General features: G+C 43.7%; 1 protein-coding gene across 3 annotated transcripts in view; it reads left to right on the top strand.

The window, feature by feature from the left end:
* Nucleotides 1-12746, top strand: part of PRKCQ (protein kinase C theta) — a 64417-nt gene that overhangs the window by 25597 nt on the left and 26074 nt on the right. For 2 of the 3 annotated variants that reach the window (XM_049814154.1, XM_049814153.1), the window contains exons 6-13: nucleotides 1736-1796; nucleotides 3481-3643; nucleotides 4250-4281; nucleotides 4377-4462; nucleotides 5447-5576; nucleotides 6278-6387; nucleotides 8076-8199; nucleotides 10188-10363. In XM_049814154.1, the coding sequence (XP_049670111.1) occupies nucleotides 1736-1796; nucleotides 3481-3643; nucleotides 4250-4281; nucleotides 4377-4462; nucleotides 5447-5576; nucleotides 6278-6387; nucleotides 8076-8199; nucleotides 10188-10363 (882 nt within the window). The remainder of the gene's footprint in view (nucleotides 1-1735; nucleotides 1797-3480; nucleotides 3644-4249; nucleotides 4282-4376; nucleotides 4463-5446; nucleotides 5577-6277; nucleotides 6388-8075; nucleotides 8200-10187; nucleotides 10364-12746) is intronic. The other variant, XM_049814155.1, reaches the window with a different exon arrangement.

Below are 12746 nucleotides of genomic sequence, written 5' to 3'. Positions count from 1 at the left end.
ACAGTAACCAGGAGGGCAGCAGGAGCTGGCTGCCAGCTGAGGAATAATGTTTTGAGTATACTTGGGTATGACTTGAAGGAAAGACTTCCGTGCATGTCAGAAAAAAAAAAAGCATGGCACATTTATATTACCTGCTGCTGTTATATTAAAACATGTGCCTTCTCTTAGCAAGGACTGTGGTTCACGTGAGCCGTGCCCACATATTAATCTTCGCTTAGGAAACCCATTGGGGACAAATGGTAATGTGAGTGGCTAAATGTGAATTATTTTATGTGCTCTGGGGAAACAGCTTTAAAAATTTAATCTAATATCATGTAACTGATTCACAGATGCCCGACTTCAGAGTTATGTCAGAGGAACTCCTTTAAAATCACTGGAGTTATAGTGGAGTAAATTTGAAGTAACAGTCTTCATAAGGATGCTAAATGTAAGCTTGTGTTCCCTGGTAGTCCAAGCAAGAAAGTTCTTGATAATAGTCTTTAACATGTAGTATTCAGTAGCCATACCATGAATAACAATAAAGCGGAAAGACATTTGGAGAGAAACTGATTTCCTGGTTTTTTTGGTTGGTTTATTTCTCATGCCAGTTCTCAGACTAAGCTGCTTGCATTAGGCAGAGAGTGGAAAAGTCAAAAAGGCTCTGGTCACTCAATAGACCTAAGAGCAAGATTTGGTAGAGATTTGCACATTTAACACATAACTTGGAAGGAATTGAGAAACTTAGGGAAAGAATTGAAAACCGAAAGGCTCTGCTCAGCATGACTCCAGCCCCAGGCTCCAAAGCCGTGGGAGGCAGCAGCCTGGTGAGGGGGAGAGGGGGGACGTAGTCTGGGGTGCTGCTTGCTGGCAGCAAGGGTAACAGACCTGAGGTCAAGTGGAATTGGGAGACCCTCGTTCTGTTGTGTCCCAGCCTCGTAGCAGCTCCTGAGATCTCTCTACTTACTCTGCAATACAAGTTACAACCTGGGAGGGTGGTCTCAGATATCTCATCCTGCAAGGGTCGTGAGGAGAGAGAATAGCATTTTTCTGACTTTTCTGTGCAAGGGCATGGTTTCACCTGGAAGGTAGAGAGGTCACCTTGCTCAGGTTGTGCTGGAGGTGGGTGGGGAAGGGACTGTTGTGGTTGTCAGGCTGAAGAAATCCTTGAAGGTAGGTCTTCTTATTCCTAGGCAAGTGGATCCAGATTTACAAAGGCATCTACGGATGGAGGTTCAGATAGGTGGGAATGTCCAGGTCCAGCGGGAAGGCCCCAAAAATGCCTGAGTAAGCTTGTGGCATCAAGGACTCTGATGGAAGTTAGACTTGTAGAACCAAGTGTCTAAAAGATTTCAACATCTTTTAAGCACCTGCCTGAATGTGGCTGGGTTTTTTGAGGTGCTCCCACTTCCCCCCTGCAGGATCTACTGGGAATCATGAGATTTCTCTATAGACAGTGCTGGTCCTGAGCTGGAGTCTAAAAACCTGCCTACAGCTTCTGTGGTTTATCTCTTCTATCATCCTGCTCCAAGTGTTTGATAAGAGGTGATCCAGCCTCCTCTCTCTATAATTGCTCCTACCCTGCCTTGTTGCCCCACATGGGTATGAGCAACCCCAAAATTAGCATTCATTGGCATTCACCAGTTCCCTCTAGGAAAAGAAGATAGCTTGAGTCATCTGAAATTATTGTTGCTTCTTTGAATGACTGTTTAATGATTGCACTGATCTTTTTTTCTTATTTTTCACTTATCTCAACCAGCTAGAACTGAAACCTCAAGGCAGAATGCTGATGAATGCAAGATACTTCCTGGAAATAAGTGGTAAGTGATTTCGTTTGTTAATAGATAGATGTGATTTCTGGTTATGTGGGGCAGACATGAAAATGAAATGCTCCAGAAAAGTGATTTTTATTGTATGGTGGGAATGAAGATTGACTGTTCCTCTGTGATTTGCAAGGCAGATTTTTGGCCATTTTGCCACTAAAATGATAGATTTTCTCATTATGTTAAGTAAGACAGAATAGATACATAAGGAGCCAGCTCCCTCTGAAATCATTCTACTTGTATGTATGCATGTAACATATGCCTTGGTGTGCATTATAGTGCAGATATAGAGGATGGGATACAATTTATGGTTGACAACACCTAAGTATACATGTTAGTCAGCTTTTACATGATAGTTAGCTTTTAAGATCAAGAGCAATCTAGGCAAAACAGGAAAAGAACCTAGAAAGTGATTCAGCTGATCAAATGTAGGTTTCTGCTGCAAGGTGAGCTGAGTCATTCACTGGGCTCCGTTGCCTGGTCCAGCTAGTCCTCCAGGGATGTGGCAGTGGCTTAGTCAACCTGGACAGCTGACACCATCATTTACGTGTCTTCACTGGGAACCAAAGCCCACCGGCAGAGTTCGACGTCCATGTGAAATGCATTTTGCTTTGTTGAAGAAAATGGGTTACAATCCAAAAGCTCAGTCTTATTCTCCTGTCTTTGATGCCAAAATTCTGCCACATTCAGACGTGTGGTGAAGCTGTAAGGTATAGGTATCTAGAAGGACCTCCCATTTATAGAAGCATACAAGTACTGAAGGCGGTTAATAGCTTGTCCATACTGATATTTTCTTCATCCATTCCTACCTTTAATATAGAACAGACTATTGTTGCCTCCTTGTATGTTATATCAGAGGCCAAAGCATAGAAAATGCAAGTTGTGTTTGTATTACAAATAGCAAGATCAGCATCAGATCACACAGGGGGCCAGTTTCCACAGAATATCTATGTAATTTGCTGTGTAATGTGTGAGTAAAACAAAACAGAGATTGAGAGTGAGGTACTGCGTGCATATCTAGATTTGTGAACACAAGCACATATATAAGTGCACAAGTATATATGCATGTGTAGTCAGAATTGGTTTGTTTGCTGTTCTAAAAAGTTTAAATGTGAACCGTGAATAATGGCATGGACACAGCAAACAGCAAAGCAAATGTTGGCATGGAAAAATAAGAAGAAAAAGAATATCCTAGGAGCATACATACATGCTTACACACACACGTTACATGCACACATCAAGTATTCAGTTAAATACCCACATATATATATATACACACACACGTGTGTGCGCATATATAGATAACAATTAATTTTTATGTAATTTAAGCTTTTTTAGGGCATGGTTCTTCAGTGCTATACGAAGTTAGAATTTTATGTTTAACTGCAAATTATGTCTCCTTAGGAAATTTCTGGTCTACCTTTCAAAAGTAGCATTATGTATATTCAAGGGAGCTCAGACTCCCAAGTCTAAAGTCATTTTAGTGTCCTCGTAGGAACAGTAGATAAAAAAAACATCCAAACAAGTCTTGTGGGGGTTTCAAAAAGCAGTAGTTCTTAAAAATTTTTATTCCCATGAGTGAATTATCAGTCTCTGTCACTTAGTATTTTGGCAGCTGCATTTTCTCAAGGCGCCCGATCAGGACAGGGTACCCTAATAAATCTGTTTCCTTTCCCCCCAGATGCAAAGGACCTGGCTGACTGTGAGACTGAAGGCTTCTTCTCCTTGCACCAGCGCAGGGGAGCCATCAAACAGGCCAAAATCCATAATGTCAAGTGTCACGAGTTCACGGCCACCTTCTTTCCACAACCCACCTTCTGCTCTGTCTGTCACGAGTTTGTATGGTAAAGGAAAAGAGATGTCTGCTTTTTCTCCTTTTAACCCTAGGGACCAGCTCTTCTGTAGATGTGGTGCTTAGGGACATGGTTTAGTGGTGGATGTGGCAGCGTTAGGTTTACGGTTGGATTCAGCGATCTTAAAAATCTCTTCCAACCTAAATGATTCTATGATTCTATGATTCCCCGGTGAATATCTGTGCTCCTGCTGTCAGTAAAGGCAGCAGGATGGTACCCTTGACATCTTACATGTAGAGTTACTGCATCACTTCAGGGATGTGGTTCACAGTTTTAATTCCAACTGTGAAAATTCCCTTCATTTTTTAGTTTATTTTTTATAAATATTTCTGGTTTTGTCCAAATGCACAGACATTTCTCATCAGCCCAGTTCGCTATTTGGATATTGTGAAATTCAGAATGTGAATATGTGCTGTGAAAACCATAGAGAATGACTCCACAGTTAGATTGAATGAAGATATTTACATTAGAGAAGCTCTATAAAGACTGATAAAAAGCAAAGCCATTTTATTCTCTTTCTTTCATAAATGTTGCTGTCCTTTCTTCTGTTGAGGCTTTCAGACAATTCAGAATTAATCATTTCTCTGTTTATTTCAGGGGTCTGAATAAACAAGGCTATCAGTGCAGACGTAAGACTTTTTTTTTATTTTGTTACTATCCTTATTTGCTTGATACTTTCTTAAAGAATTTTTTTATTAACACCATGACACACTTGTTCTTTCAGAATGTAATGCTGCCATTCATAAGAAGTGCATTGATAAAGTAATAGCCAAGTGTACAGGATCAGCAATCAATAGCAGAGAAACAATGGTATGTATTATTCTTTGGCTGTTTTTAAAACAACTTTAGTGTCATTCAGATCTCTCCTACATCACTGTAAAACAACTTCTAATGAAGCAAAACATGCTACTGAACTAAAAAAGGCTGTGTGATCTGATCTGTGCCCTTTGTTTTTCATGTTCCCAATGATTTCATTACCTCCTACTTGTGATTTACTCAGATGCAGCCACTGAAGAAGCAGTTGCTGAATCAGGACTGACATTTTTCAAATGTATGAAGTATAGGTCCGAGGAAGATCATGGGCATGAGATAGAGATTTACTGGAGGAAGTTTTTCACTCTCCGATGTTAGGCAGGACATTACACTGACTTTTCAGAGCAGTACTTTAACATCCCGCTCTGTGTTATCTGAGATTTCCAAGCAGTCAATGGACTATCTAGCATCTCCACTACTATTTGTTTTATTTTTCTCATATCAGTTTATTATAAGCGTTTTTTGGTAGGCAAAAGTGAAACTTTACCTCTTGATAGGACTGTTCCCTTTTCCTTAATCGTGTTCCACAGCTTCTGTTTGCTTCCAATCCCACCCTGGCTCCTGTTCTCCTTCTACAGTCTTTAGAGATGAGATTCATCTCGCTCGTCTTCTGACATCTCCAGGGTAGATGCATCCAACTTTGTCATCACCTTTGACTCCCTATGTACTAAAAGAAGAAAGATAGGCTCTTCCAAGGAGTGATTCGTGACAAAAAACGTTGGCGTGTAGCTGAGATGCAAGCAGCTCTCTGGTCAGATAAATCAAGACAGGGAGGAAATCACGCAGTTCCCACCGAATTGCAGTTATTATGTATAAAACTTTGGCTTTGCATATCTGAATGATAGTTATAGTTTCTTCTTGATGGTCATACCCAAGGATAAAAGGGCAGTAGACATCCCATCTTCTGTGGTACAAGTTTGGGTTTCCACGAAGAGATGAGGTGGAGAGGAGTGAGTTGCCAACATGTCTTTTCTCTTGCAGTTCCATAAAGAGCGATTCAAGATTGACATGCCTCACCGCTTCAAAGTCTACAACTACAAGAGTCCAACTTTCTGTGAGCACTGCGGCACGCTCCTCTGGGGCCTTGCACGGCAAGGATTGAAGTGTGATGGTGAGCCCCTGATGTATGTGGCACGAGGCGAGCATGGGAGTGGGATATTGCCTTTAGAGAGTTGCAATCTAAAGACCCAAATCTCATTTATCACATTTCTCTGAGACCTGTATGTGATGGCATCCAGGGTGGTGAAGGAGTGGTAAAGAGGACCATCCTTCAAGGAGAATCATTCTTCAAAGAGAAGGACCACTGTCAGCATATAGAAAGATATGTAGTCCACGAGGCTGAAGAATCATTTCTCAGAGAAGCAAAGAACATCTCGGTGACACTGCTGATCTTCCAAAATCAATCCTAGTATCAACTTTCATGCTCTGTTTCCACTGTCAGACAGACCCAAGACACTCCACCATCTTCATAATCCTATACCAATGGGGAAATCCTGTTCTATGATTACGGTTTATCTATGAGCTGATAGATGTGGAGTTTTGGTAGCCTGTAGCTGCAAAGGCTGGTGGATGTGGAAATGCAACCTTTTGCCTAGAAGACGATATAAAAAAAAACTTTATCTCCACAGAGAACCAAAAAATGACCTGAGTGCCATCTCATGAGATGTAAAAGGTGCCCAGGCTTTGAGCTGTTTACATGGCTGGTCTCTACCCTTGGCCAACAGCAGCTCATGTTCCTGCCCAACCTAATGCCAAACCCTTTACAGCTTCACTATCCTTTGTTGTCCTGACACCTCTTGTTCTTTCTTTCAGCATGTGGCATGAACGTCCATCACAAGTGCCAGACAAAAGTAGCAAATCTTTGTGGAGTTAACCAGAAACTAATGGCTGAAGCTCTGGCAATGATAGAGAGCACCCAGCAGGTAAATACTTTCAGCTCTGAGTGACCCAGAGAATGGAGAATCAGTTATTCGACATTTGTTTCAGTGCAAGAAATAAGGGCATTGAGTGGAGCGCTGTGGGTAATAAGTTCAAAGCAAAGAATAGGAAATGGATTCTTCATGGAATAGGTAGTTAAACTCATTGCAGCAATTTCTGGAGGCCAAAAGTTTTCACAGGTTCAAGGGGCAATCTCCAGTGTTCATGGAAGAGAAATCCATTCAGGATTAATAGAATAATTAATTTTGTTAATGGAAAAGCACTGCCTTTGAATCAGGAAATCTCTGAGGAAATCTCTCTCCCTGAGATAGGGAGAATATTCTGAGGAGGTGACTTTGCGTGCCTCCACTCTTCTTATAACTTTACCTGGTATGTACCTGACCTCTGCTGCAGACAGGATAGGACCTGGACGGACTCTTGCCCTGATTCGGTACAGCTGTAGTTACGTTATATTTGTAACTGAGATTGTGTAACAGGGTCCAAGGAACTTGGTTTGGGTCCTTTTGCTGTCACTGCCTTGCTCCATGGTTGTCACTTAGCAGTTGCTCCTGTGATTCTCCGATGTGTTTGGAACGAAGCTCCCCAAATCAGGGACTCTCATGAAGAGAGATGGGCCCTGGGGAGAGGATCTAGATACTACTGTCGTATAAAGAGTGTATGAACACAGAAAATTGAATTAAAAAGAAGGAAATTTAGCTTGTCACAAGCCCAAAACTGTAAAAGTATTTAGAGATAGTAGTTCAGGGTTGTTAGGACACCTCTCAGCTCTTGAGTAACCTCAGAAAGAGACAAAATCCATAGGTACCCAGTCCTCCATATTAGGTTCCTCAGGTAGCCCAATGCAACATCTTCATCCATACAGCAGGTGGTTTTCCATCTATACAATCTTGTGGGCCTCTCTACCAGGTTTAGCTCTGCATATTCCTCACCTTTATGCAACAGGTAGTGCTGCCAAACCTCCAAAGAGGAGTTTTTTCTGCTCTTGCTTCTCTATTTCCTACCTGCTCTCTCCCTCCAGCTCCATGCACTGTATACTTTGGGTCATCACTGGGTTTTGCAGAGGCCAAACACTACATACTCTCCCCAAAATGTTCTTTTAATCTCCAGAAACTTAGGCTTTGGGGACTTCTTGAGTCATAGATGGAGTCTTAGTGTTTAGTAGCCCTCAGAGGGTTTGTCTTTCATGCTTTTGTCTCACCACCCTTGAATCCAGACAAACTCTTACCTTCTGCAACATCCTGGGACAAGGAGTTCTTCAGAGTGACATCCAGACACTGTACAGGGGTGAGGCTACAACATGATCCAGTTTTTTGTTGGTATTTCTCCAGATTTCTCTTCAAAGAGAACTATTAAAAAGGATGTTTTTAATTAAAATGCCCTCTGCGTGGATAGTCAGAGACTCAGACCCCTGTGCAAAATAGGGCATCTCTATTTTGGCAGTACAAATACCTGTTAACATCCACTCACATCTCATAAGAAACCTTGCTGAAGGCTGTGGGTTCCTCTAGGTTACCAAACCCCTAGATGTTAGGTACAGAGATGCTTTTCTCATAAGCAAAGACCTCTTCTAGATCTTGGCTTGTGTGACAGTCACACTTAAGAAGCCTCAGTGTCCATAAACTCAGAACATGATATTTGGCTCAAAAGTCATTTGCTGTTTTCTGTAACCCAGGCTCGCTGTCAGCGTGACACTGAACAGATCTCCAGGGATGGACCTCTTGAAATTGGCTTCCCAGTTCCAGCGAAGGAGGTAACACCACTTCAGGCATTGCCAGCATCTACAACAGGAAAAAAAGGTAGTTTCCCCTAGTGAGATGGGGCGGCAGGCTTTGTTAATTTTTTTGGTTTGTACGTGGTTAGGTGACGAGGGTGGGGAATTTATTAGCCAGTGAATCTTTCCTGCATCTTGCCAGCAAGACATACCTTTTCTCATCCCAGGTTATCAACAACTCTTCCCAGCCACATCACTTGGATGTGGCAGATACCCTGGATCCCAACCTGGTTCCTTTCTTCTCTATAAACCTGCATTTCCCCCCTGCCATTCCAACCGCTGGTGACATGAGACACCAACTGCCACTCATTCAGCTAACCCTTAAACTCTCTTTCTGACTCTGTACTTGAGCATACCTCACACCTCCACTGGCAATAATATGTTTATTCCCTTCTGGGGACTCATAGACTGTAAAATGTGAGAACTTTAAAGAGAAACCAAGATCTGAACAGGAGATTGGGAGTCCTTGTGATCACTATGGCTAATTCTCTTTCTGATTTCGTATTTTTGGGTGGGGTTGACATCCAGTACCTTTGAAAATCATTGACACTTCCCCACTTCATTCACACAGGAGCTGATCTAGGTGTCACAGCCTTCTGTGCTACAAGGGCAGGAATTTAGGAGGGTGAATGAGAGATCAGGGAGCACTGTTGATTAACAGACCTTGGACAAAGCTACCAGGGGCTCAGTGACCTAAAACAAAAATTAGTCTCCTGGGGAGATGCCTTGTTTGTCTGCTTTGTGCTTGAGTCACAGAACTCTGGATATTAGGAACAAAAACATCACCATCTTTCTTTAGACCTACGTGGCCCACGTAAAAGATCATTTCAGGATCGTGGTGCCCCTCCAAGCACTGTACTGTAACTGCAGCAGGCCTCTGATGGCACTGACACAATGGTTCTTTGCCTCCCACGAGCTTTAAAATGCATCTGCCAGAAAGGGGAGGGAGAAAAAGAAGAGTACAAGTGAATCAGTACTTAAACCTCGCAAGGACTGAGACAATGGGTCCTCAGGTCCAGCACTAACCAAGGGTTAGGCTGAGAGCCCAGGCCCACCATCATCTACTTTCTCAATGCAAGTTAATACTGCTCTGTGTGGGGATCATATCCTGGAAACTGGACCTAGAGCAAAATGTCAGAAGGCACCAGTTAAAGCACAGCAGAGCCACATTATACCAGTTTGATACTGTGCAGCACCAGGCTACTGAGCCTCAAAGGCTGGTTTTGGTACCACCTGAGCTAAGGGGACAGTGCCCTTTGGCCCCCAAGGGGAAATAAATGATGTCCCCATTTGAGCTTATTTTCTTTCTTTTCTACAAGTAGAACTGGCTCTGCTGATGTGAATCAGTAAAGCCTCAAATGGTTTCAAATCTGGTTTACCTGTGAGTCTGTTTGTCAGCTGAGTAGTGTTCTTGCTGTTCAGCAATTTAGGACAGTACAGCAAATGTGCACTTGAGTACATGGGATAAATCCAGTAAGGGACAGAATCTCTTAATTTCACATACATCCAAGTGAATGGAGTATTGAAGAAACTCTGAGTACTTCCACTCCAGAGCAGCTGGAGTACTCTCTCAGAGTTTCACATCCAGAGCAGGGACCCAATATGAAAATGGTGTCCCATCTTTTCCCATGCTAGCTTTGCCAAGGGTCTTGAGAAGGCCTCAAAAAAATGGGATCACATCATAACGGCAACCAGCAAGAAGGAATGAAGAACACAAGTGGCCAGAAATGAAGGGTTTGGTCATGTTTTGTTGCCATAAAACAGAAAGACAGATGAAGGAGTTTATAAAGTGGGAGTAATGCCACTGAAGAAGGTGGAGTTATACTGGAGTAAAATTTCCTCTGGCAAGAAAGCAATGTGAGAGCAGAATGAATCTACATAGTAGATGTGGCCACCACATTTCCATTTATTTGAAATACCCTTTTAAAACTCTAGACACAATACCTGTAAGTGTTCTGGGCATTTTCTGCTCATTCCCAGGGGTTTATTTGAATCCTTTGATGTGTGTTGCAGAGCCACAGGGCATCTCCTGGGAGACTCCGGTGGAGGGCACAGTGAAGGGGGAGGCTCTAATAGAGTCGGACTTGGGAGACCAACCCCAGGAGCGGGAAGAGCACCAAGTGCAGCTAAAACTGACCATTGAAGACTTTGTCCTGCACAAGATGTTGGGGAAGGGCAGTTTTGGCAAGGTAAGCATCATGGGACTAGACACCACTGCATAGTTCTGCTTATTGCTTATTATGGCACCAAATAGCATGTGGATTGAAGGCCACTTAGGAAAAACATCTCCAAGCCCTCCAAGAAGCCTTGCTCTGGTGTGGCTGAGTCTTGAAGTCGGTCTTCTCGTTACCTAAGACAAAGATCTTCCTTGCCCTTCCCTCTGCGCCGTTAGTTGGCTGTCTCATGAGTGCTCGTGGCAGGAGAGGAAAGCAGCCAAGGAAAGCTGCAACTTCCCCTTCTGTGCAGGTTGACGGGGCCTGGTTGTCCACAGAGAGCTGGTGGGAAAGATCTCTGTGCTGTTCCCCTTTGTGGAGCTACTCCTGCCAACTTAGCTGAGCAAGCTCGGAGGGAGGCGGAAGCATTAGCTGAAAAGTTGAGTGTGGATCACCTCCCCTCTCCAGAGCAGCAGGTCCCCAGCTGGGAACGCTAACTGCTCTTTCCCAGCTCCTATCTGTGCTGGAGCATAAAGCAAATTTTGCAACAGCCAAGAATTTGTGCTTTTGAAACAAGAACCACCTGTTTTCAGTGGATTCATTAATCTTGACGAATTGCGGATTGTTCCTCCTTCTTGCAGATGTCCCCTGGAACATGGGGGACTCATGTTACTCGGTGCCAGCGCAGAGCTGCATGAAGCAATTTCAGAGGAACTCACCATTGTATTTTCACAGCCAATAAGGAGAATGAGTATCGTTATGCATAGCATTGCTCAGATCCCACGTCTTTCCAAGGTGGAAACTGTGGCTTAAAGAAGGGCTGCTTTTTGCCTGCTAAGTGAGCTGAAGCAATTGCTGCAGCCAGTTCTTAAACTGGTGAAATATTTGCTGTGTTGGCTTTCCATACTTGCAAATACTTGGCATGTCTACAGTTTGCATGGGAAGCGGAGCTGAGACATCTGAGTTAGAGCTAAGCCAGAATAACCCAAATGCCACAGCCCAGACTAACCCGGACTTAAGAGCATAGATGTCACAGAAACATTTATGTTGGAAGGAAGGGACCTCTGGAGGTCATCTAATCCAATCTGCTGCTCAAAACAGGTCTAATCAGATGAGGTTGCTCAGGGGTTTGTCTAGTCAAGTCTTGAATACCTCCACTGAAGCAGATTCTGTGCCGTGCTTCAGCGATCTGTGTTAACACGGACTCTCCAAGCCTGCGAGCATCTGCATCATTCTGCGGTGCACCATGTGGGTGTGCAGAGAATGGGCTATTTCATGCCCTTCTGCAACAAACATCACCCACAAGTTTCCTGTGTAGGTGTTGCTCCTGGTGCCTTTACTTGTTTGGAGCGAGATTCACTTCCCCATAGAGGGGACGGGGTGTGCAGATCTCAGTGCCTGAGGGGTCTCTCCAGCTCTGCATGGACCAGGGAGGTTGAGGGCCAGACCCATGGAGAAGCCCCCTCTACATGATGTCTAGCATTGCCTACCTGCACCTTGGAAGTCACAGCACAAGTCACAAATGTACTGCGTTCCCCAGTTTCCCCAAAAGAACAGTGCCCTGCACAAAAACGGGGGTAAAAAGGGTGCCTGCAGCATCAGCACTGTTAGCATTTCTGGTCATTCACTGCAGAGACAGAGGGAGGCTCTAGGCTCTACTCTCTGTCTAGTGCCACAAAGTGAAATGCAGCAGTAGCCAAAAGGGTAAATAAAACTTTTGTCAGGGCTAAAACATGTCTGAGCTTACTCAGTAAATAGTGTCTGGTAGAGAACTTCAAAGACCTCTTTGATGAATCTTACGTGTTTATTCAGTCTATGGGAAACACTGTCGACAGGCTGTTAGCGTAAACGTCGGGACTGGCAGTGCCTTCCAGCAGAGACTTCTTTGCCCTGTGGTCTCTAGAAAACCCTTCTCTGCTGCTCCATGTCTCATTTTCCCTGCCCATAAAAACAGACAGAGGTCCTAACTCCTCTGGGATGTGTTTTGCTATTCTCAAAGAAGAAGTCCTGCAGAAGCACAGGGGACCCAGCCTGTTTGCTCAGGCCTCCCGCTAACTGGGAGAAAGGGGAGAAAGTCTCATTGGATATAGATCAGTCTGACTACCGGTGGACATGGTCTTACACCTGCTGAGGATCTGCTGCAGGGCATTTGCATTTCACATGTTGACAAAGCAATATGCTATGTTTTGTTATTTGAAGGCAGAAAACAGGAAATGTATCTCATGAGCATTTGCATAAAGATGGTTTCTGTTATCCGAAGTATTTGGCTCTCTGACATGTCCTGTCCACGCAGGCAAGTAGCCCCTGCTCTTGTAAGCATCAAGACCTTCTCATCCTTCCCTGGGGTTCAGCTTCATAAAACTATTCTGGTTGTGGGGAGCAAACTCGAAGTCTACAAAGTCTTAATGGCAGAATTGGG

The sequence above is a fragment of the Accipiter gentilis genome, chromosome 11 (assembly GCF_929443795.1).
Source record: "Accipiter gentilis chromosome 11, bAccGen1.1, whole genome shotgun sequence".
Taxonomy (NCBI): domain Eukaryota; kingdom Metazoa; phylum Chordata; class Aves; order Accipitriformes; family Accipitridae; genus Astur; species Astur gentilis.
The sequence above is the reverse complement of the archived record's forward strand: the minus strand, read 5'-3'. Positions and strand labels throughout refer to the sequence as shown.